A 26,156-nucleotide genomic window follows, 5' to 3' on the forward strand; every position below is an offset into this window, starting at 1 on the left:
AGTTCTGACAGTTGACACTAAGCAAAAATGTGGCGCTGCGTCAATGCTTAACACTACTCTTCAAGCACAAGAAACAGGTTACCTCTACCATACCCTCTACCACTTAGAGAATGCTATTGTATGTCTATGCACTCGTTGCAATATGTCGGCTGCCTTATCGACGAAATGTTCTTTCGGTTCCTTACGTAGACTCGCGTAGACTCTTTGGGGCGTGTATCATTGCTGAAATGTGTTCCGTCTCGCGGTCATGTTAACTTGCTCATCATAGCCTTCAGGGTTTTGTAAGCGCCAAGCAAGATGCCGATCTATGAAGGAATAGGCATGGTGGCCGAAAAAAACTCGGTGGTGTTTGACTTCGGACGCGCCTACACAAAGTGAGGAATGATTCCCTGTGGGCGTTCCTAATGTAACCCACGATCTGAATTATTTAGCCGAAGTTTGCGGTGGTGCAGTTTGCGCTGCGAAGGCATGCTAGTTCATCTGCACCTTTGAACTATAGCGATGGTTAAAAAAAAAAGGCTAGCGTCTGTTGTTGGTTTGTCGCACCCTTCACCGGCGTGGTTTTTGAACGCTGGGAGTTCAATCGTGTGTGTGCTGCCGAGCGTATTGCGTTGTCCTTATTGTTTATACCCGCCGTGATGTTGATAATGCATGCCATCTAATTCGAACTAAGGCACGACATCAAACGCGAGACGTGCCATGCCACAAGAGAATGTCGACGTCGAATGTGCCCGCAGATCAACACCACATTGATGAAATGTTGCCGCTTTTATACGGTGATAGCGTCTGTGTTTGCATGGCCTTCTGGTGTCAATGTCTTGTCACGGTGTAGCATACTTCGTTGTCGTTGTGTGGCGTGATGGTTTGTCCCACACTTAATGTTGGCGGATACAGCTTGTGAAACTGGTCGGTTATTCTTCCAGGTGTGGTTTCGCGCGTGAACCGAGCCCCCGATGGATCATACCAAGCAGCGTTCCATTGGGTCGTAACAACCAGGTATTGAATTATTATTTTTCAGTGGAAACGTTCATCCTGACTGTAAAGTGACGTAGCAAGAGAATCTTACGAGCACCTCAAATATAACCCTTTGACTAGTTAGGAAAAACTTGGGAACAGTGTTTTATGCACCACTTACAAAGCACCACGTCTGGAACACGCGACAGTGTTTACCAACACTTCACATGCCCTTTAAAGGAGTGCTGACGTGACAATTCCAACTTTTAATTTTTTTTATCTTGCATAGGCTGAACGTTCAAAGCCTCCAATTTCAAGAAAAAATACTGGCAAGCCTTTGAGCGCCCCACATAATTTACTGTAATAGCTTTTTCTACGGACCAGTTTGATCTTTAGTACCCAGGAAGTAGACAGAGGTAGATACTTCATGACACCATGATACATTGGTTCGCTCCATTTCTGCGATTGCTGCAGCTGGCACACCCAAGCACAGCCAGAAGAAATGTGCCTAGCCTTAGATCGCTACATGACTTAGGAAAATTTTTCTTTCCATTGCAACGTAATGATAATGTTGTCGATAACAGGGCAGCATGTTAAGTCTTGCTAAAGTATTGCAAATCATTTTTCAAGCTGGAGGAAGTTTCATAAAAGGCAACCCAGCCCTCTCTCCCCCCACCCTTTCTCTAGCTTGTTTTGTTGTGTCTCGTATAGCGGATGATAGAACACTGGACTTTTGTCAACAGGTGTTAACTGGATTTATTAAGCACGAAATACAGAGGAAAGGGTGTGGTTACATGGAGGGCCAGACGCAACTTGATGCTTTTGTCTTCTCCAAGTTCATAGAGGAGGCAGGTTGCCAAGGGGGAGTGGAGGATTCAGAAGGGGTGGGGAATGGTGATGCCATCTCTTAATCTTTCTTGTAACAGCTTATTAAAATAAAATTAAAATATGACTGTTTCCTAACCTTCGTGCTTGATGAGTCTCACCTTTTTATGTACGAGAAGCATGTGACGAGTTTGTGCAACTTCGAAAATGTGTGTCGGTACTCTCGTAAATGTTACATCATGTTTGTGGAGCTTGGTAATGCCAAGCCCACTGAAGGGGCTGCAGGCTTGCTTCATATGGTACCTGACCCCTGTCAGACCAGCAAGTAATGAGTGCAGTCTTGCTAATTAAAAGTCTTGAGTGGCACCATTTGCGGCACTTGGCAATTTCTCAGCTAGCCGGCATGGAGCTAGTGTGAGCCTGTGGAAGCTAGAAAAGGAAATGCGCGTCAAGCCTCCTTTGCCTCCTCCACAGATGCAGCCCATCTGGAACTACTGGGCCCAGGATGACCTCACCACCATGCTCAAGGAATTCATGTACACCCTGTACTTCAGGTGGGTTGCTATGGATGCTAATTCTGAATGAATGGAGGCAGTATATTGCGCGCTCAAGTTCGATGGAGGACAGAGATGGAGCAAGTGGAGATATGTGGAAGCACTTCATCCATGTCCTCTATCACGCTTTGTGCTTGTGCCTGTCAACTTACTTAATCTATATCTTTTATTGCATTTGAGCATTCTTCAGGATGGCTTACCAACAAGGGCAAAACTGTAAGCCCGTCAACATAATTGAGGTGTGCGTAGTCTTATCCAGCATTATTGTAGGCCATATCTCATGAGGCCTAAGTGGTGTACTACATTGATCACATCACGCAATTGATCGACATTAAGGTTATGAAACCACTAGGCAATTATTTTCGCACACATTGTTTGTAACTTCAGACTACGGCGGGCAAAAGTTGATTAACACGTACTGGAGAGCTTGAGCTAAGATGCAGTGTAATGCAATGAAATTGAAGCCAAAAATAGTTGACCCAACACATGATTATGCTACGGTAAGTTTTAATGTATTCCAACGTCTTGATCTTTGAAATGTCAATTGGCACAGCTGCTGCACTAGCGCGTTGCAACAGAGATGACAGACGCATGCGTTGCAATAAACGACTCAAGTTGGACAACCATATTGAGAGAAAATAGGCACAGAGCAGTTTTCAGAGCACCCGAATAAGTGCGTGTAGAATAAAACCTACCGAGAACCATTCACACGCACAGATTCTGCCGAGCACAGGGCCATGTGTTGGGCCGACTTTTTGAGGGAGAAAAATTGAAGGGGAGGGCTTCATGAAGGGGGTGGCTCGGGAAGGCTGGCTGCATGACATCATACTCTCTCTTAGTTTATCTTCTTCGTGCATGCTTGGTGTCATGATCACTGGCCGTTAACCAGTCCAGTATTCACAAAATTTTTCCTCCCCACGTCCGCAACTTCTTGTTAGTTGGTTTTAGAGTGTCTGCCACTCGTTAATGTGGTTGGCACGATATTGGTACAGTGACCGATCACGAATGGGGCTTATGTTCAAGGGTGTCTACCAACTGGGAAAACCGGGAATTCCCGGAATTTTAATGGTCTGGAAATACTCAGGGAAAACTCAGGGAACTTGTGCTTCTATCAGGGAACATTAACTGTAACTTTCTTGAAAGGGAACGAATGTCGTGTTAATGCTGGCTCCAGTAACAGAGGAATCGCGACGAATGGTCATTTACGCCGTGTCATCGGCACGATGTATTGCCAGAGTAGTTAACGACCGATTTTCCAGACATGCCCGATAATTCGCGCGGCTTTGCGGCACCACAACGTATATAGTCAATATATATTGCCCTGACTGCAGGTCTGAAATGGCATTAATCAAAGCCACCACCGCCACCATTTTGATTATCTCGCCGCCTCGAACCGGCACTCTCGCACTCAGATCTGCTGGCAGCCGTAGCCACCACCGCAGCAACGTTAGGCCTAGCTGCTTCTACGTTCGCTGTTAAGCTTCTTGTCTTGCGGTGCCGTGTTTTTCATTGAAAGAATTCGCCGCTGTCAGCAATGGTGCCGACTCCGCCTTTGTAATCCTCGCGATTGGCTTCGAAGCTCGCAGAGCACCGCGCGTTGCGTAATGCCAGTTTCCGAAAGTTAGCTTCGCCTCAGTACAGCAGTGTTAGGCGGTGAAGCATAACAAGCATGGGAAGGGGCAATTGTCACGGGACACAATATGTATTCCTTAATTATACACGCGTGCGCCCCCGTCTCCTGTCATAGTACGAGCACCGATGTGCCTAATAAGTGTGCTGGCAGGCCTTAAGAGCTTTTTCGGGCGTGCCTGTGGCAATTTTAGCCCTTAAGGGCAGTTAAAGACATGCATTCATTTCTTTCGGACTGCCCAATATTTCGGATGTTTTTGCGGCCCCTAGGGAGTCCGACAAATCGGACGTTGACTATACAACTTACTAAAAGGATGCTTCAAATGATCCATGCGGTGAAAGCGTGGCAGAAGGAGGATGAGAACAGAAATGACCGATGCACTGAGGAATTAACAGCAAGCGTGCCGCCGCCTCTTTGAAGGAGCTTGAGCTCAAAAAACAGTGTTCGCTGACGGCTAGATGCAGGTGTCCCTCACCCAAACCAAAATAAACGCTTTAAAGCAGTGAAACCCAACATTGAGATGTTGTGTACGGGCTGAGAGTATGTCAGGACAGTTGAGGTTGACTTCCCAGCTGCTGAGAGAGAATCTTAGTTGTGACAAAGTTGCTATCAGTTGATAGAAATAGTTCATATTCAAAAATATTTACTTATGTATGCATCTCCTTTTCATTCGTATCTGAAAATGTTCAACTCAATTTGGAATGGGTTCTACAAGTTTTTTCGCGGCGCATTTTACTAACACCTTCCTTCTGTTTTCATTTTAAATAAAATAGATACTACTCCTTATTATTCAGACTGTATTAAGACTTCTTTTTGTTTCAGCATGTTTACTAGAGAGTGACAGCATTGGGCAACATGGTGTCAGCCTGTCTTGACATAAAACAAAGTTCTGGTTCATTCAGGGAACTTTGCAAAGGTACTTAGGGAAAACCTGGAAAACTCAGAGAATTTGGAAATGTGAACTTGGTAGACAGCCTGTATTCTGTGTTCGCACACCCTTAGTTAACGTTACATGGCAGTTTCTCACCTTCACTTTTCATCTTGGTATACTCCGTCATCTGGTGTCATTTGAAATGTACAACAAATTTATTTTTCATTGCCGGAGACAGTACAGCGATATGTCTTGCAAGAGATGTCGATTCCTTCGAGAACCAGCAGCAACAAAATTATTGCATGCTTGACATATGGGGTCACCTGCATCTAGCTATTTGTTGCACCAGAATATTTTAGCTTATCATTCCTGACTTACCGTATTTACTCGAATCTAGGCCGGCCCCGACTCTGCGCCGACCTCCAGATGTCCGACGCCAGAAAAAAATAAAAAAACTTACATAGAATCTAGGCCGAAAAAAAAAGTGAGGACTGCGTTCACAGAATGAAAACAGTATTTATTTAATATGAACATGCTGAGCACACTCTATGTTATTATTGCTGCTAGCCTCGTCGATATAGCCCAGGCCACACGCATGCTTGCGGACGCGTACCCATACATGCGCAGACAGTGCGGCACGGCTCGCACACATCGAAACATGGTGCGATCTCGGTGAACAGTTCCTCTCTGTTATCACGTGCTTATTTTCCTTATTACTATTGTTACGTAAGAAGACGCGGATGAAAAGCTATATACAAGTATATTTACAATGTAATACGCCGCACTTGGCCAAGAGGCAACAGCCCGCGCTAGCCTCCAATCGTCGTCATCGTCTTCTTACTGCTCGCCTCTCCGTCATTGGTAATACTATTCCGTAGCACTACCCCCGGCGGCAAAAGCGCCATCCCGGAGCGACTAAAGGCTGGACTCGGAAGCAGTGTAGTAGACTTTGAGCCTACTGACGTGCACGACATCACCTGATGCCAGAGTAGATGACGAGGTTAAGCTCACAGGAGCAATTTCGTACGTCACAGGCGTCACCTGGCGCAGCACGCGGTAGGGCCCTGTGTATTGCGAAAGGAGCTTTTCTGAAAGTCCGACGTGACGAGAGGGCGACCACAAGAGCACGAGCGCACCAGGCGAAAACTGTACGTCACGGTGGCGGGCGTTGTACTGACGCTGCTGAGTGGTTTGCGAGTCCATCAGTCGAGCACGGGCAAGCTGGCGGGCATGGTCGGTGAGGGCGATGGCGCCGCGCGCATACTCGCTTGTTGAGATCGAAGCAGGAGGAAGTGTCGTGTCAAGGGGCAAGGTCGGTTCGCGACCGTAGAGTAGATAAAAGGGAGAAAATCCGGCGGTGTCGTGCCGGGAAGGATTATAAGCAAATGTGACGTAAGGAAGGGCAATGTCCCAGTCGTGGTGGTCCTTGGAAACGTACTTGGACAGCATATCAGTAAGAGTACGGTTTAACCGCTCTGTCAGGCCATTGGTTTGAGGATGGTATGAGGTAGTCAGCTTGTGTTGAGTGGAGCAGGCACGTACAATGTCTGCGATAACTTCCGAGAGGAAGTTACGACCACGGTCAGTGAGCAGCTGTCGCGGGGCGCCATGAAGTAAGATAATGTCACGCAAGAGAAAGTCCGCGACGTCAGTGGCGCAACTGGTAGCGAGAGCCTGCGTGATAGCGTATCGGGTGGCGTAATCAGTTGCGACGGCTACCCATTTGTTCCCAGAGGATGACATGGGAAAGGGACCGAGGAAGTCTAATCCAACACGAAAGAACGGTTCCACGGGGACAGTGATCGGCTGGAGATGACCGGCAGGTAGCACCTGAGGTGTTTTCCGACGCTGGCAGGTATCACAGGCAGCAACATAGCGTCGGACGGAGCGAGCGAGACCAGGCCAATAGAAGCGGACGCGGTCGTACGTGCGGGTTACGCCAAGATGTCCTGCAGTAGGTGCGTCATGCATCTCAAAGAGCACAGTCTGTCGTAGATGTTTTGGCACGACAAGAAGAAGATCAGATCCGTCAGGGAGGAAGTTCCTTCGGTACAGAATGCTGCCCTGGAGGACATATCGGCGAACGGACGTGTCGGTAGGTGTAGAGCGCAGACGCTCGATGAGTGCTCGCAGCGGTAGGTCTCGGTACTGCTCATCGGCGATGTTAGCGAAGGCAGACACAGAGAAAATGCCGCTGGCGGTACTACTGTCGGCGTCGTCAGGCTCGTCTACCGGGTAACGAGACAAGCAGTCAGCGTCCTTGTGTAGTCGGCCAGATTTGTAGGTGACAGTATATGAATATTCTTGGAGGCGTAAGGCCCAGCGACCAAGTCTTCCTGTAGGATCTTTCAGTGAGCATAACCAGCAAAGCGCGGGATGGTCTGTGACAACGGAAAAGGGTCGGCCATATAAGTATGGGCGGAACTTCGCAACCGCCCAAACTAGGGCCAGACACTCACGCTCAGTGATGGAATAGTTGCGCTCGGAGGGTGAGAGGAGCCTGCTGGCGTAAGCGATAACACGGTCGTTGCCGCGCTGGTGTTGTGCCAGTACTGCACCAATTCCGTGACCGCTGGCATCAGTACGGACTTCGGTAGGCGCAGAAGTATCGAAATGGGCCAGAACGGGAGGCGTTGCGAGAACGTCGATTAGATGCGAGAATGCAGAGGCCTTGTTATCGCCCCACTGGAAAGGGGCGTCTTTCTTCAAAAGCTCGGTTAGTGGTTGTGCTATGGCCGCAAAATTTTTCACGAAACGGCGGAAGTAGGAACAAAGGCCGATGAAGCTGCGCACATCCTTGACACACTTCGGAACAGGGAAGTGTGTAACAGCATGGATCTTGCCTAGGTCCGGTTGCACTCCGTTCGCGTCATCGAGATGCCCAAGGACGGTAATCTGGCGACAGCCGAATTGGCACTTCAATGCGTTCAGTTGCAGACCGGCGCGACGAAAAACGTCCAGGACTGCCGAGAGGTGCTCGAGGTGCGTGGCGAACGTTGGTGAGAATACTATAACGTCGTCCAAGTAGCACAGGCATGTGGACCATTTGAAACCGTGAAGAAGGGAGTCCATCATGCGTTCAAAAGTGGCAGGAGCGTTACATAGACCGAAGGCATCACTTTGAATTGATAAAGACCGACCGGAGTTACAAAAGCAGTCTTCTCGCGGTCGAGATCGTCCACGGCAATCTGCCAGTAGCCGGAGCGGAGGTCAATAGAGGAGAAGTAGTGAGCACCATGGAGGCAGTCAAGGGCGTCATCGATCCGAGGTAGGGAATACACTTCCTTTTTGGTAACCCTGTTAAGGTGCCGATAATCCACGCAAAAGCGCCATGAGCCATCCTTCTTTTTTACCAGTACAACAGGTGATGCCCATGGACTACATGACGGTTCTATGATGTTCTTGGCAAGCATTTTGCGAACTTCTGCGTGAATAACTTGACGCTCAGCCGGTGACACTCGATACGGGCGGCGATGAGTAGGAGGGGCATCGCCGGTATTAATGCGATGTTTAACAGCTGTAGTTTGGGCCAAAGGACGATCGTTAAAGTAAAAAATATCGTTGTAGGAAAACAGAACTCGGTAGAGCTCACGAGCGTGCTCGGACGGCATGTCGGGTGCAATCATTTTCTTTAAGTCGGCGATGGTACAAGTAGTCGACGGCGATGGTAGAGGAGGATCGGCTTAATTGTCGTCTACCTCAATAGATGCTATTGAGTGATCCTCGAATGAGCAAAGCTGGGCCAGAGACATCCCGCGTGGCAGCACTTGTGTCGTCAAGCCAAAATTGACCACTGGCAGGCAGACGCAATTCGCCGTAATAGATAAAACGGCATGAGGTACCGTGATCCCGTGTGTAAGGAGGACGTCTTGCATAGGAGCCGCAATATAGTGACCGTCGGGCACTGGTGGGGATGACACTAGGTCAACGTAAGTCAGTGCCGAAGGTGGCAAGCGAACGAAGTCGACGGAACTGAGGCGACTGGGGTGTGGTTCAGCGGGATCCAGAACAGGCAGGCCAAGGCGGAGAGTACTGGCGGAACAATCGATGAGAGCAGAATGTGCGGAGAGGAAGTCTAAGCCGAGGATGATGTCGTGGGGACAGTGAGCGATGACTGTGAATAGCACAATTGTGGAGCGATCGGCGAAGGAGACACGGGCGGCACACATACCAATTACGGGGGCTGTTCCCCCATCGGCGACACGGACAACATGCGTTGTGGCGGGCGTGATTATTTTTTTTCAGGCGGGTAGGAAGGTCAGCGCTCATTACCGACAAATGCGCCCCAGTGTCTATAAGAGCAGATACAGGAACACCGTCGACTTGCACGTCAAGAAGGTTCAGATGAGTGGGCAACGTGAGTAGAGGATAGGGAGCAATGCAGCGTCACCTCGAGGCGCTGCATCATCTAGTTTTCCGGCTGGGAGCGGCATCCGAAGGGAGTCGGCGAAAAGGAGCGACGGGGCTGGGGAGAGCGAGATTGTCGTCGTTGGGGCGAAGGTGAACGAGAATCGGGGCGGTTCGGCGCAGGAGAGTCAGTGGCGGCATTATCGGAGCGTGCGGCATAGGGACGAGGAGGGCCACCTGAGGGGCGAGAGTAGGCAGTATAAGCAGACAGGGTCGGGGAAGCCCAGCGACTTCGACAGTGCCGAGAAATGTGCCCGATGCGACGGCAGTGAAAACAAATGGGCTTGTCGTCAGCAGTGCGCCATTCAGATGGGTTGCGGAAACGTGGTGGATAAGAAGATGCGGGACGGGACGGAATCGAAGAAGCCGGATGGGTATCAGGGCGATGGCCCGAGCAGATTGTGTGAAGGCCCATGTTTTCGAACTCCTGGTGGACAACTGCCTGGATCAGGGAAACCGTGACTGCAGGTGCGTTGGTGGGGCTGGAGTCGAAGGCAGCCAGATAGGCGGCCTCAATCTCACGCCGGACGATCTTGGTAATATCGCCAGTGTTGTTGAGACGAGGAGCCTCGGCACAGGAAGATGTCGCTGGGGTGTTGGGCAAACGGGCAAACTGCTGGTCGATACGTCGGCTTTTAGCAAGTTCCAGGTGGCGGCACTCTTTTATAACAGCATCCACCATCGCGACGTTGTTGAATACGAGCAAGTTGAAGGCGTCATCGGCAATGCCTTTGAGGATGTGGGATACCTTGTCTGACTCAGTCATGTGTGCATCAACTTTGCAGCACAGAGCCAAGACGTCCTGAATGTACGTGACATATGGCTCTGTTGACGTCTGCACACGGCCGGAAAGCGCCTTCTGCGCGGCAAGTTTGTGACCGTAGGTGTTGCCGAACAAGTCTCGGAGCTTTTGCTTGAGCGAATTCCAACTGGTGAGCTCATCTTCGTGCGTCCGAAACCAAACCCGAGGTGTGCCACCGAGGTAAAAGACTATGTTGGCGAGCATGATAGTAGCGTCCCACCTGTTATTGCGGCTGACGTGTTCGTACAGGCTAATCCAGTCCTCGACGTCTTCCCCATCTTTGCCCGAGAATACGCCAGGATCACGAGGAGCAGGGAGAGTGATATAGGTCGTCGAAGTGGCAGCAGGTATCGGAGACGGCCGAGTCGAGTTGTCATCGCCGGGAGCCATGAAGCTAGGCTCGACGTACCGTCCACTGCGAAGCTCCGTGACGAGGTACAGAGAACGTCCACCTTCACCAGATATGTTACGTAAGAAGATGCAGATGAAAAGCTATATACAAGTATATTTACAACGTAATACGCTGCACTTGGCCAAGAGGCAACAGCCCGCGCTAGCCTCCAATCGTCGTCATCTTCTTACTGCTCGCCTCTTCGTCATTGGTAATACTATTCCGTAGCACTATCATCTCCTTGTTGCGGCACACACAAGAAGCATCTCCTGTTGCCCCCTCCCATGACAGATGTTTTTCTCATTGATGCTGAAGTCCCGCCCGGCTTGAACGTTTGAAAGCAGCATCACCTGTTTGGTGCCATTACGATAACGCCACGCTATGGGCCAACCCACACGGCGATATGATGCAGGTCAAAATAGCGACGTCATTCATGAAATTCAATTGGCAACTGGTGCTGCTAATAGCGGCTGCGATACTAAGTTTTCTAGATGGTGCTAGCTATGCACCATATTATTTTCAATTACAAACTGGCGCGTTTTTCAAAATCCTCAAATCTAAGCCGACCCTAGAGTTTGGTTTATGATTATTTGAAAAAAGTTATCGGCCTAGACTCGAATAAATACGATAACTTAGGAAATTATGAAAGCTGCTATCCACAGGTGTAGACACAGGGTCTGCAGAGGTTATGGCAAATTGTAGTGACGAGACAGACTGACAAGAAGACAAACAACATGGGACACATCTGTCATCTCTTTTCTCTCTGTGCGTCACTGTGCTGCAATTTACCTTGATTCCGTACCAGTGAACCAAAGCGTCCACAATTAAGTGCGTCCATGTGTAAAGGACAGACGAGTGAAGTGGTGCTTGGAGTTTAACCAGCTCTACTGCGAAACGTGCTCTCCGAAGAGAAGGCGGCTGTTGCTGCAGGCATGCTAGCTTTGAAGAGGTTGACAAATCAAACAGCGTTTCAGGAATAGCCAGTGTCTGTGCAATCAATGCAGGTGTGCTCTGTTGTTTTCACTTTCAGAAAAGCTGCAGCAGTTACTTCCCCTTCCCAAATTTGTGAGGTTGTTGACGTCTCACTAATGCAGCTCTTATCAGATGTGTACCTTGATGTCCACTTTTGTGTTTTTCCCCGTGTTTCAGGCATCTCTCGGTCAACCCCAAGGACCGGCGAGTGGTTGTCGTCGAGTCTGTGCTGTGTCCGACGCTGTTTCGCAACACAGTTGCGCAGGTGCTCTTTGAGCACTTTGAGGTAGGTCTGCGTTGACCAACTCTGGCCAGTTTATTCATTTCTTGTTTCTTTGCCCTTGGAGACGCTCTGCCAAGGACAAGCTTGTAGAATGGAAGAGCAACGTCGTCATTCTCTTGCTGATCAGTATAAGCTGCATCAGTGCTGCCTTTGCTGCCCTATTTTCATTTATGTATGTTTCACTGTGTGTGTATGCTATAAGCATATGTACATTACATGCTGATGTTTACACAAAATGTTTTAGGTTTACTTCATTAAGTCTATGTTCATTAAATTGAGGTTTGACTGAGCACGTCTGGCCTTCCTGTCGCTGAAACGGCTTGGCTTTTTTTTTTTGGCTTTGTGCTAACATGCTGCTGGGCTATTTGACAGTGCCTAGCACTTGAGTGGCACTGCGGCTCGTTGAAGCACTCGGGCATCCTGAAGCAAGTGAAAAATCGTTCGCAGATGTATGCCAACCCTGACAGCTGATACATCAAAGGAAGCAAAGCTGTATAAGTGCTTGCCCTCGTTTTTTGCTGTGTCCCTTGTCCCCCTTTGAGCTGCACCACTCAGCCTCATATACTATATAAGCGAGTTCTCACGCCATTCGGAAGTACAAGGAGGCTATTTGCTGGCTCACCGCCTCGCTCGAATGCAGCAGCAGCATTCGAATGAGCTGGCGCTGGGTTTTCTTAGTGAAGGCTCTGACGCAGGCTGCGTTGCAGCACCCATGCGTCCGCTTTCTCCGGCGTAGCCAAAACAATTACCTAGCTGACATTTATTGTAGAGTCGACATAACGAACGTGAGAAACAAAAATGACAGATTACTTCTTTAAAAAGAGAAGCTGCGCATATGAATTGTCTATTTGCCTGAAATACATGCAAGGTAGGTTTTATTTTAAGAAGATTGGTTGTTACATCTCAAAGCAAATTTCAGGCTTTGACACATGCCGGCATTCGGTGCTCAAAAACCATTGCAAAACCCATTTTCTCCCTTGCCATTAAAATTTTACAGCTTCACTGTAAAATATTGATAGGGAGGACAAGACACTGTTGAAATGCAAAATGTACTGAGCTGCTTAGTGTTCTATTATGAATTTATGCGTGGGAATACTAGAAACTGAGGACTTTCGATAAGCTTAATCCTTGGAGAGCCAGAGCACCTTAAAGACTCACCTCATGAAAAGTGTTCCATCTACCACAGTGGCTGGGTCTTTGCTGAAAAAGGAACATAACACGTTTTTGTTTCTGTTTTATGATTGAAGAAATTTTTTTCCTTAGAGCATAGGCACCCATACAGTTATAATGAATGGGAACAGTGCCGCCAGCAGGATACCTAAGCTGCTCAGAAGACATGAAGGTCCATGCTCACTGTACATCAGATCCATTTGTATGTTTTAGATTTCTTCATTTATGAGTTATACAGTATGTGAGTAAACGGCAATGCAAGATAAATATGGGAGAACTGAGACAATTTATGAATATTTTATTCTAAGAACACTTTGTCACGCAGCTTGCTTGCTTAACGTGCAGCTAAGATAGCTTTTAGGCCATGCCAGGTTTGCAGCTATACTATCTTCCATATCACGGCGTTTCCATGTTGGCATAGCGGCCGCTAGGAGACGCACGCCAATTCTGGTGGCCTCTGTACTCTACAGACACTAGAAAGTAGTCTTTCGTAGTGTCGCTTGTTATGTAGTAAGCAGAGCCTAGGGGATGTTAGAAACTCGATGGCAAAGTGGAATCAAATTGAGGAAAATAAAATGGGGAGGTTCACAAGAGGCAGGTCTCCAGAGTTGCACAGGCTATTGCTGTTACTGCCTTGCACTTTGTATATGACTGTGAATTGTTTCTCCATCCCGCATTCGTTGTCACGAATGAAAAAAACAAAACAAATAAACTGTGCAGGTTCCAGCCATAGTTTTCGTGCCGTCACATCTCATGGCCTTGTACACCCTTGGGATCAACTCTGCACTTGTCCTCGACTGCGGATACTACGAGAGTATCTCACTGCCGATATCCTTTTACATGGCGCTTGTTTTTTCAGGAGGAAGGAATTCCTCAACAGCTTGGGGATAAGTTAGCGAAATTTCTTTAGCGAATTTTAGCTTTGCTGTTACTGTAACTGTGGCTCATCATCAACCTCATCAACCTCTTGAGCTTATCTTCACAGTATGAAAATGTATTATTTACGCTTAATTTTCATTGCTGTCACTCTCAGATAGCTCTTTGCTGCAGGCCACAGCATGTCATTGTTCGTATATTCGACTTGTTTCTTGAACAACTCCACAACCATTGTAAGTAGAATAGTGGCCCATACCTAAACTAAATATTTTGCCAGTTTCATCTTGGACGCAAGGCTCTGACGTGCTGATAACATGTGACACGGCTTCATTGCTGCTAGCTTAACACGTAAAATAACTTCTTTCATGAGTGAGCTTTCGTAATTGAAGCAGTGTGTTGTAATGTTGAGGCCAACCTATGCTACTGTATCTAAGGAAAACTTGTTCTGTCACCACCTTGTTGTGAGAGTGGTGATTTCAGTGGTTCTGACAGACTTGCCGCAGTTGTGAATGAGGATTTGGTTTCGTATCCAGTTGTAATGCGTGAGCAATTTTTGGATTGGTCTGCTTGGAAAAAATGATGCACATTAGAATCGGGTAAATATAGCAAGATTCAATGTCGGCTGCCATTTTGGTTTAAGATTCTGCCGCATGGCAAAAATGTCCATTTTCGGTGAGAGAGAGCATTTCTTCGACATACCCGCTGCTCTGTAGCACCATCAAGGCATTTCTATTCTGTTTATCGTTTGTGACGGTGATTGGCCAATCTCAGCGTTTCTCACTAGAGAGTTGTAGCGTCCCTTTAAGCTTTTTGCTGTTTACAGATTACCAGGTTACTGGAGCTGTGGACAGCAGTGGCATCGACACCTTGGGACGCTTTGTCCAGCTACAATGCATCGGAAAAAAATTTCTGTTGCTTGAGTGTTCTCATCGAGGGTAAAGCATAAACGGACTGCTGGTACGGTGAATGCACCAGCAGCTGAGCAGAATGTAATAGGCCACTGCAATATATTAGCTTTGTGTACTCTCACGTTAAATTCAGTGTCACCAGATGTCGCTACCGACATTGCTGCTGCCCCACGCCTGTCCGGTAACCCGGTAATTCGTAAATGCATTACCATTTACGGAGTAGCTGACACCCTCTAACGTCTGGCGTTCCTCAATGTCTGCATCGAAATAAATGTAGCAGACATCGTTGAAAGGCTCATGTCTCTTGCAGTTCGGTCTGCAGCTGTAAGGTGTTCATTTGGTCTGAATTTCTTAACTAGCGTCATGTTCACGTTTATGAAGGAGTCTGCATCCTCAGTGCCTGGCAGGCCATTCCCCTTGGGGGACTCGCCATTCACAGGTGAGCTTGTTGCTTCATGCTGTATTCCTATTTAACCTTCTAAACTGCAAACACTGGTGAGTGTAGACATTGACATCTGGTTTTTGTTGCGTAAAGTTTGTGTTAGAGAGAAGGCCATTGAGGTACAGAGTTTGTAGTATATTTGAAGAGTGGCAAATACTACACTGCAGTCCAACTCAAAAAGGATTTGTGTAGGTGTACCAGGCAATTATGGTAATTCGTTTCCCCAACGATGGGGCGGAGATGAATTTATTTTGATGTCAGGGTCTCTAGGCTGCCTCCTCCTCTTCTCATGTTGTGGATTGCATGCAGCCATGCGCTGCTGAATATGAACTAGCTGCCCCAGCAGTGCAATGTTAAGCATGCCTGCAGTTTATTTTGTGTTTTTGTCTCTTTAACACATCCAGGCGGATAGAGTCTGAGCTCATGGAGCTGGCAACAGTGCGAGGTTCATCTGACGGCGAGTTTTCGCTTGCAGAGGTGCTTACTGGTGAGTGAGTTTCTCTTATTAGAATTTTTTTTAAGTTGTGAGCCACAGCCACTTGCTCATTCAGTTATCAATGTTTGTAGAACACCAGGAAAGGTCACAAAGGTGTTTAACATGCTTTTATTTGGAACAGAATGTTGGAATTCCTGTCTTTAAGTTCGAGGATTTGCCACTCTACATATGTACCAAAAGAAGTCGAAAGGAAAGCCATGAAATAAACATGTGGGAATCTCAATACATCGAACTTGTATCGAACACGAAAATATCTTCATTATGCCTGACGTTTGTTTTGAGCATGCATTTGTTACATGCTGATATGGGTGAGGAACATTTCGTATGTACTTCATTGCATATTTGTTGATTTATCCGTTTCCGGATTTATCCGTTTCCATCCATTTATTAAGTCCGTGATCATTATATTGATGCTTGATTGTACTGCATACAGTGGCTTTGCAAAACTGTTGTACGTTAACCAGTGAGTATAGTCCTCTGGAAAAAGTCTAAGCCTTGCCTCCGTCGAAATAGTGGGCCTGGTATCCAAGCCAAGTCCCAAGACATGCCTCTGTTCACATATACATGAGTTTCTTACAGACTACACAAGTTCCAGTGCATAACGAGCTGCACACACAGTTGCCAACAAAAACATGTCATTATGAACTGGCGCTATGGGCCTACATGTATTTTTCAGGAATTTCAAGAAGTGACAGGTTTTTTTTTCTAAACATCAGCGTTTGTGTCAGGATGTATAACCGCTTTCGCTGCCCTCTTTGCAACTTCAAAACAGCATGCAATCAGTGTTGTAATTCGGGGCCATTTGTGTGTAATCACAAAAGCATTTAATGTGCAACCAGCGGCACGGACACAAACGCACACAGCACTTTGTGTTTGTGTAATCCTGTGCATGCAATTCTGTTGCTTCTCTGTGTCTATGCGCTGGTTGTGCTAAACTGAATGCTTTTATTGGGGAAGCGCACTAGAACACGGTACAAAAAGAAGGCACATAGAAAAACAACACATACGCCTTTTTTTCTGTGTTGCTTCATTTTGCCCGTGTCCTTAGCACTGTTTTGGCATGAATGCTAATAACGAATTAGCTAATGCTTTCACATTAACTGAATGCTGTTGTGAAAGCATGCAATGCTGCAATCCTCACCAAATGTAGGGTTTCTAAACAGTGATAAAAACGTTCAGTGAACTGTACTTATCGTGTCAACTATTACATCTATACCTTATACCTTTCTCTCATTTTTTTTTTTTGTTGCGCAGATCCTATCAGGGAATCTGTTCTAGAAGACATAAAAGGTAAGAATGCATGTTTTGTTGTGTTTGTTTTTGTATAGAAGAATGAAGTAAATAAGGTGTGTGTTTTTGAGGTTCATCAAAATGCTGACGGTGGCCAATTTGTCCGTACGATTCCAAAGCGCTCGCTCTGGTAGACATCGAAAGAGTAGGCAAACTTCTGGGGCCATATTGTAGGAACGATCACATACAAGGATACTTTCCCTTTCGCTAGATTTCACGTGACTGTCACTAGACGCGTTGGCATCTACAAGCGGCATCATTCGTGGTGCAGTGCCAAGCACACTGTCTTAGCACAGTGGAAGGAACACTGTTACCTGTGTATGCCAAAACCTCCTGTGTTAGTCACGCAAAAACTTGTGAAAGCATCCCCAACACTTATAGTCTGAGAATGCTATCCCTGGTAAATTGCTTGAGAGTTGAAGTCTGAGACGAAACCAGAACCATATTCCTGGCGTTAGTGACATCCTACTGTCAAAGCCACTGACTTCACATGATGGCAGCTGAAAAAATTTATGTCTACCATGGCGACAATGATGTGCCGCTTTCAGTCTTTAATTGCAAAAGCTAATTCAACAGTTGTTATTTCACATTCTAGTTTAATTAACAACAGTGGAGTAACAATAATATGTGTTTTTAGCACTCTGAAGTGTTTAATGTGTCCAGAGTGCTGGAGACATTGACGGATGAAGTGGCAAAATGGTTGCTCTAGGCATGGGCCACCATCCTGTTTGCAATTGTAGGGGAGTGAGTCAGGCGATGCAGAATAGTAGCACCAAGAACAATGGATTGGCTGCAGTCAGGGTGATATGTTGTGCGATAGCAGTGACATGTTGTCTAAGGTTGTTGACAATTGACATTAGGTGCGAATAAATTTTTAGTCAGTGAAGGTAAACTTGGCAGGTTTAATTTCATTTCTGATTGCCAGAATTGGCTGCATTTTTTGTGGTATGAAATTATATGCCTATTAGACTTTGATGCGTATTGTTTTCTACTCTGAACCCTCAAAAACAGAATGTGTTAGAATTGGATAAATACTACCCAATGAAGCAATGGTGCGTTTGGATATTTTTTCTGTGTTTTATTTTAATTTGACTGGCCAGGTAATTTGAGCGATTCTGTCTGTCTAGTTGAGGTCAAATTGATGGAAGTCAACTGTACTGCGAATACCTTTGTCCGCCAAAAATCGTTGCCCATCAGCACATTAAAGCACATTGCTGTTTGAGCACAGCATCATCAGATTTCACAACCGGCATTGCCATTTGCACTTCCATCCTGGAATTCTAGAAGCACCGAGAAAAGTTTTGCACAAACCATCGACGATGATTGTCAATGTAAGCAAATAGCCGAATGCTTCCGGAAAGCTATTCGCTTTTTTAGAGTGTTGCCTTTGACAACATATATTTGTTGTAGTGAAGATACTATGTAGGTAGCATTTGTTGTTTTATTGCGTAATTCCTTAGAGAACAGAGCTGTTAGCCAGTCCATCTGTGGCCACTGATCACTAAAACGGGCATGAGAGCCAAAGAAAGCTATTCACTTTAAAAAAACATGCATACTGGGGCCCGACTGTGTTGTGTCAGCACAGCTTTTACATTGAGGCTGAAAATTTTCATTATCCTAATGGAAAGAAGGAAAACAAAAATAAAATGTTTAATTTTATTTTCGTTTTGTTTTTCTTGGCAGTCCGCACTTGTTTTGTGACTACCCGCGAGAGGGCGCTAAAGCTGCAGGTTTGGGGATTCGCAAGGAGCAACAATGCTGAAGTCATTCCGGTAGGCATCATTCTTCTATATCTTGTGTGTTTTCTTGTTTAAATATGACAATGGTCAATTTCTCTCCCATGAACTTTCGTCCACCCTGCAGACTTCTACAGAACTGATTTGACTTGTTAAGTGTCCCTCTTCTTTGAGTTGTCGATTAATTGGCCCTCGCCCTACAACCTACTAGCCTCCTGGTTAAGCTCACATGGTAGAGCGACTGCCCCAGAAAGGCGTTTGGTCCTGAGTTCGATCTCCGGAGCAGGACAAATTTTCCTTAAACTGTAAAGCTTTCTTTCTGGCAAACCAATATTGGATTTCTTTTGTAACTTCGTGCTACGGCTGGGTTTGTCCACCTCCTCTCAAGGCGGACAAATTTCATGTGGCGAAACAGCTCAGCTACAAAAAAATGCTATGAAATTTGTGGGATCACACTGACGTGCCCCCATTGAGGCTTTGGCTTGAAATCCATGAAAGAAAAGTTTGACCTTCATTCTAGTCAATAGTAATCTCGCAGCTCTTTCCACCAAATAAATGAGAATGAACCTTTCAAGAAATACTTTACTTGCTGAGAGTAAGTTATTCTTTAGTCGCCTGTTTAATCTTGGCATCTACATTCATAGACATGATGCATTAAAAGGATTGTGCCATGGATCGTAGCAATTCTTGAGAAGCTCCTGTGACCTTCTCACCTTTTTTATGCATGTGTTTTAATGCATGTTTTACTGCCTGTCTGTCATCATGACTCGGTGCACTTCTGCCTTTCGTCAGGATCCTCCTCCCCCGCCACCAGAGGTCAAATATCCTTTGGACGGCGACAAGATCATCACCATTCCGGGGACGCTAAGGTGAACGATTTTTCAAGACATGACAGCTTTAAAGTTTTATGTGGGCAACAGGGCTGGAACTAGATTTATTCCATATTCGTTTCAGTTAGTCTAACCTCGGTATAACAAACGAAGATATAATGACTTATTGGATATGCCTAAGTAAATCTAAAACACTTCTTGCCAACATAAGCATGTAATGAATGCCTGCCTATAATGAATATTGGATATAACGAAGGTATTTTCATGTCACACATGACTTGCTTATGTCATTGAAAGCGAGAAATTGAATGGAAATGTAATGGTACCCAGTTGTGTGCGAATGGAGCGGGAAGGGAATGGCTTTGTCTCCAAGAACGTTCGTTCACTTTTACCGTGAACTCCCCCACAAGCACTCATAGGCACTGGGATGAGTTGACCATTGCTTAGTGGATGTGGCGTTGCGCTGCTCAGCACGAGGTTGCGGGTTTGACTCTCGGCCACCACAGCCACATTCAGATGGGGTGCAATGCAAAGATGCCCGTGTGCTTAGATTTAGGTGCGTGCCAAAAAAACCCGGGTCGTCAAAACAACCCATTCATAGCGCTTTCCCCCCCCCCCCCCCCATCATCCCTCATCATAGCTTGCGAGTGCTTTGGGATGTTAAACCTTAGAATTTGATTTTAAGAAAAAGCTACTGTATGTTTTGATGTCTGGACTGCACGAAGGTAAAAAAGTGTAGTGAATACTTATTGCAGTTTTTTTTTTCCCTCTCTTGCTGTTCTCTACAGAGAATATGCAGCTGAAGCTCTGTTTGAATTGGATGGCGACATGAAGTCCATAGCAACACTACTTCTGGATTCCATTTTAAAGGTAAGTGAAGTCCTTGTGGATGCCACAAGGTCGTCAGTTGCCTCACTTTGCTGATGGAAGTGAATTTGTTGTGTGTCATTCATACATGAAACACTCGTGAATGCTGATTGAAGCCATAGCTAGTTTGTGTTCCGTTCGACTCTGAAATTAGCAGTCTTTAATAAGGGCTAGTTTGGACAGCAACTTACGTAATATTGAATGGTGCGAGAGAAGGTCTGCATGCGGAAATGCTTACTCTTGACAGTGAAATACTGACCAAAAAATATTAGACCGTAGCCAACTGCAGCATGTGTTACTTTGTTGGCCGTTATCAATATTGCATTCAGAATTTCTTGGCTTGTTAACATTGTTCACTTCTTAATGTAGATAGGAAGCAATGTTTCAGTGGCTTTTTATATCAACTTTCAACTTTGACAGTTCATTATGAAGTGCCCCCTCCTACTTACCGGATAACTCAACCAAATATGGGGCCTCCCTTCCTCGATTCGACATCAATATTCAGTATGGCGGCTAAGTATAATAGCGGCCACTAAAAGTACACAGTCCAGTCGGCACCGTATTAACAAAACTGATTTCTGAAGGTTGTTTCCTTGTGATCTTTGTCTTCTTATTCAGTGCCAAACCCATTTAATGATTCCTTGGAATCCTACCCAAAAATGAGGTCAACATATTTGTCCCTCAGCCATTCACTGACTCGCTTGTTATCAAGCTTGAACTACGAGACGTTCGATGCGCATTCTTGTCATTCAGCCTGTGTCACTGGACCACCACTGTGTCACAGAAAGTCCAAGCGCCTTTCCACACTAAAGAAAAAAAAAGTTAAAACAACTTGATCACCTTGATTTTTGACCACAGAGCATATATCTACACTAAAACAATGAAATGATTTTTATTTGAGTTTAAGATAACAAGTATAGTAGTTAACTAAATTATATATTAGTATGCTAATATAGTAACTGTATTAGCAATTTGTTTGCTGAGCTGTTCACTACTGATACTTTGCTTCAGCATGTCAAAAACACTACTATGCATTTTGTGTTAAGTTTCCCATGTTTAAATCAGCATTTTGATGTGTCAAACTAAGCGTATAACAAATGATACATTCAACTATGTGGGGTTAAACAAAAATTGCAAGGTCCTGAAGAGAGAAAGTCAAAGCAGGTATATCACTTGTAATTTTGTGGTTCTGTTCCAGGCTCCAATGGATTCGCGGAAGGTCCTGGCTCAGAACATTGTGGTCATGGGCGGGAGCTCCATGATGCCGGGTTTCAAGCACCGCCTCCTCCAGGAGCTGAAGAGCTTGGTCCAGGACCCAGCGTACTCGCGGAAGATGAACATGAACACGTTCAAGTTCCACAGCCCGCCCAGCAAGGAGAACTACACTGCGTGGCTTGGAGGTAACGTGGGCGAAACTGTGTTACCTCACTGGCTTTTGCTGCGAACAGCAGTTACGTGTTAGGGAATGCACTGAATGTGTATTTTGGTTGTTAGTCTATTCGGTAACACTCATCACCTGTGCTGCCGTCACATAGTGTGTGCTCAGGCTAAAGTTGAAAGAAATGAGGGGCTTCCTGTCCCATGTTTGAAGCCTCTCGTATTTCGTGTCTCATATTTAGAGCATGCGAAAATCAGCCCTGGTGCATCATAGCTGGAACGGCTGCTGCACCATTAAAATGGAAACTGCTTATTATCATCATCATTATAATTGCCCCTCCCCCCACGTTTTGTTGTCATGTGTGCAAGATATTTTACAGATATTCAAGTCCACAAGTGCAGGCTGTGCAGAACAAGGCACAGCAGCAGAAAGAGTGAAAAGGTTTCAGAACAGTTCATGAACTTCAGTGAAGTTCATGAACAGTTCATTGAAGAGCAGGGTGAAAGCGGATGTGTTCTCTTTGAAAACGTGTCAGAAGGTGTTGCAATTGCAAAAGTTCTGAAATAAGTGCCAGTTATGAGCTTGGAAGTGCACCGAGTGTGACTATCAAAAGCATTTGTTAAATACTGTGGAAGTTCATTGGCAGCTTGAGGAATTAATGTGTTTTGCGGGCTTGGAAACAAAGGAATGACAATACCCTGTACTGGAAACAGAAAAAAAAAAGCATTTATTGCCCCTTCATGCAAGAATTCCAGCTAGTCGATCTACACACAAGAAATGAAACGCGCTGAGAAATCGAGGGGGTCTGACTCGCCGTACAAGCATAATGAGCGAATAGTGTTTGCCCGTGCCGGACACTGATGTGCAAGTGGTTTGCAAATGCAGTCTCGTGAACAGTGCACCATTTTGAGCCATCAGGCCTCCCTCCAGGGTTTGGTCCCACAGAATAGATTAACAAGCGGTCGGTCGGAAACGTGCACGACGTGACAAAGAAGAGGAAGCAAGTTCCCCTCGCACCTGAGTATCCATGCCATCATGTGGCGCTAGCATCGGAAGACTCGCACCATCTCTTGTCGTGCTGTGTAACTACGACTCCCTCCGCCGTGCGTGTGCTATGCGAGGAAGCTGGATGCCAGGAGACATGAGCCACGCAGTGTAAATATGAGGAGATGCAAGAAGTTTCAGTGTCTCCACAGTTTTCAGGTGCGAGTTGGTGGGTGGCACTGCGTCGATCACCGACGCTTATTGTATATCGTACATGTAATTACTATGAGTTTCGCACTGATGTTTGCAGTAATTGAGTTAAGGGAATCAAGGAGTCACTTGAATCTGTTTTCTCTTTTCCCTTCTATAATAGATATGTTTTTGTTGTAGTTTTAGATGCGCACTACAGCTGCATGTGTTTGGTAACTGCAGTGCTGCTAAAGTAAGAAAAGTCATTTAGAAGAAGTGCAGTTAATATTGCTGTACACAGACTGTGCTATTGGTGTAGAGAGGTTCAGTTTATTCTTGTTCTTATATGTTTTCTCTGCTCTCTTTCAAATTCTTCATTTAACTTTCACAAAAAGAAAGGGTGCCATATGTGTGTTTTTTGGTTTAATATTGATTATTAAATTGCCCCTCTAGGCGATTCGGCTTTTCTTTGGATTTAATTTCTTGTGGCACATCTGCATACTTGCATACATACTCTCGTTTTTTTTTTACTTGCATAAAGTCATGAACTGTTAGGAAACCCAGTTTTAAGGCAGAATGCCAAGTGGAATTATATCTAAAAAGGTATGTGTTTTCATTCCTAAAAGAAATCGTTTGTTGCACAAACATGTCATGTATCTTTGCAGCTTCCATCTATGGCTCTACGGATGCAGTGAACGTGCACTGTATCACCAAGGACCAGTTCATCACCAACAACCGGCACATTCCAGACTGGTCAGACCAGGCTTGGCAGGCCCTGTCAAGCAAGTCAGCTTGAAAAGACTTCCCTCTCCGAGGACCAAAGATGCGTCCGCTTCACCTTCCGCGTGCACCTCTGTCTTCGGCCTCAAAACACAGCTCCTTTTGCCAAACTGTGTCGTGCAAGTGCTGAGGGAATGGTGAAAGTTCAGCAACGTTTCTTCTGCGGTGATCTGACGTGCGAGAAGTTTGCGGCGAAGGCACTGCCGGCTTTTTTTTCGTGACTCTTGGCTCTGCGTGTTGAAAACTGGAAGCTTGGTGTTGCGGCTCTGTTGTGTTGTTCATTTTATGTTGACAAAAGAATCTGTTGCTCAGTTACATCTCATCATAAGGGTGTCTGCCTTTTAAGCTGTTGTGCTTTTTCCTGAATTACTCAAGAGGTGTACTGGTTTCTTGCTGGATAAAACCTTGAGAATTTGTGTCCCTATTACTCAAAGAGTGACACTCTTCTTTTTTTTTTACCATTTAATGCAAATGGTAAAGTTAAGTCTGGGTTGGAAGGTCCTGTATTATTATTAACTTTGTCCACACTCTTGTGCCTTTTCCATCTTTCATGCGGCTTCTTTGGCGACCTGTGTGATATGGTATCAAACCCAGGGTCCTTTAAGTGAAAGAAGGGTGAATTGGTGCAATTTGGTTCCTTGCAGAATGAAGTGCTTTGATGAATGCTGTGCTTGCAAGGAGATATCGTGTTCATGCAAAGCTTCCTTTTTTTAATCTGTTAGCTTGCCATTGGATTTCTTGCCTATTTATTGCTATGCAACACAGTCATACATTATATACCAAGTTTCGGCATTGTTAGCATGCTGAATCAGCATTTCTTGCTACATCTGGCAGCCATGTTGTTGTAATGTGTTGCTACTTTGAGATGTAATGTCCTATGTGCTGTGGACACTCAAAGTGAATTTGGAATCAACCTTTGCTGAGCCTCCCAGCAGCACCAAAAGCTTTAACAGTAACTAGCTATCTACCCTGGCTTAGAAACAAGACTGTACAAGGTTTAAGAGTGATTGAGGGTTGCATTCTAACTTTAGAGCTTTATTCAGGTTGATGGATCAGATCAGAGTAATATATTTAAATGATACCTAGCTCGAGACCTAATTCAAGGGACACTAAGATGAAAAATAATTTGAGATGTATTGGTTAATTACTCTTTTATAATATAAAAAAGCCACTCTTACTGTCAGGAGTGGTTTCATAAACCATAAATTCCACAAGAATGAATGACAGTTGGCAACATTGCTTTCAAGTTTTCACTACATCATGAATTGTGAGCCTAGTTAACTAGTCTCGGGCTTAGTTAACTTTTTGTCATGAAACATTGTAAGATTGTTGAGGTTGTGTGTTCATTGTAAGCTGATACATAGATGCCACTATATACAAAATCTTTAAGGTCAAGTGGTTTAGGGACCCTTCAAAGATAAGAAAAACTATCCTTCCATGTCTACAAGGATCATTTGTATTACGAGTATAAAGTCAAACATTAACAACTCGGAAAAAACCTGGAATTCATTATTGCATCCCCAGGTTCACCTGCATTTGGCTCGGTCGACTTCCAAAATTTAGCCAATTCTAATTGTAAAATGTAGGTTTACATTCGGGATGCACCATGCTTATAGGAACTAGTTACACGAGGTAATTGCACATATTGCTTGTTCTGACAGCCTGTTCTTCTTCACGTTTGAGTTTAGGCTGATGATTCCCAACGTCACAGGTACTTTAAATAGTTTACTGTTTGTATTCTTTGCCAGGCATGGGTGATAGTAAAGCTATCGTCTAATGTGTAAAGGGTAAGAGGGTGGAGATTTTGGATAAGCATGTTATACAAGTTTGCACATTTCTACAAGGCCTGTGATTCACATATGTGGCAGCGACGGTGTCGATAGGTCTGTGTGAATGGATGGCATGTGTTCTACATGAAAGTTGTCATGTTTTTGATGTCATGTGTTGTACTTTTTCTTTCCTTTTCCTCCAGCAGCTATGTCTTGGAAATGAATAATTGTTTTACTTTGCCACAATGTCAGCATACAACTCTATTACTGGTCGAGCTAAACTTCTGCTATAGATTATCATGTGAAGGACACTTTCCAAGTGTGGCCTAGGGAGCACAGTTGTGTATGCAACATGAGAATGTGCTTCTGCTTGACAATAGGTGGGGCAGGGATCTCATTTTATTTTGAGGTGCTTAAGTACTCGCTGCAAATAAAGTAATTTATGAAAAAAGAATGTCTAAGTTTCCTCACGTAATCACACAAAAGAAGGTATAATGGAAAGGAAAACAGAGAAACCCCGACCGAAAATGGAATGGCTTAAACAAATGGGAAGGAAGGAAGGAAGGAAAACTTTATTTGGTCCTGCAAGTAGTGATAATTAATCACTAAGCGGGCCGCTCCCACGTCGGGACCGGAAGGCCAAGCCTCACGGCCACATCGTGAGCCTGCTGGACAGCCCAGAATTGTTCAAACTTCAAGACATTTCAGCTTTCATAAGGAAGCCTTGTTTCTTGTTAACAAGACTTGTTCTT

General features: G+C 45.4%; 1 protein-coding gene across 1 annotated transcript; it reads left to right on the forward strand.

The window, feature by feature from the left end:
• Positions 1 to 132: 132 nt before the first annotated feature.
• Arp10 (Actin-related protein 10) lies at positions 133 to 25,858 on the forward strand. Its single transcript, XM_050181084.2, has 13 exons — positions 133 to 374; positions 924 to 996; positions 2,254 to 2,333; positions 11,584 to 11,692; positions 13,580 to 13,687; positions 15,015 to 15,082; positions 15,490 to 15,572; positions 16,836 to 16,871; positions 18,555 to 18,643; positions 19,400 to 19,476; positions 20,226 to 20,307; positions 21,503 to 21,704; positions 23,521 to 25,858. The coding sequence occupies exons 1-13, from the start codon at positions 298 to 300 to the stop codon at positions 23,649 to 23,651; spliced, it is 1,215 nt and encodes a 404-aa protein (XP_050037041.1). The 5' UTR covers positions 133 to 297; the 3' UTR covers positions 23,652 to 25,858.
• The last annotated feature ends 298 nt before the right edge of the window (positions 25,859 to 26,156 follow it).

The sequence above is a fragment of the Dermacentor andersoni genome, chromosome 7 (assembly GCF_023375885.2).
Source record: "Dermacentor andersoni chromosome 7, qqDerAnde1_hic_scaffold, whole genome shotgun sequence".
NCBI classification, from domain to species: domain Eukaryota; kingdom Metazoa; phylum Arthropoda; class Arachnida; order Ixodida; family Ixodidae; genus Dermacentor; species Dermacentor andersoni.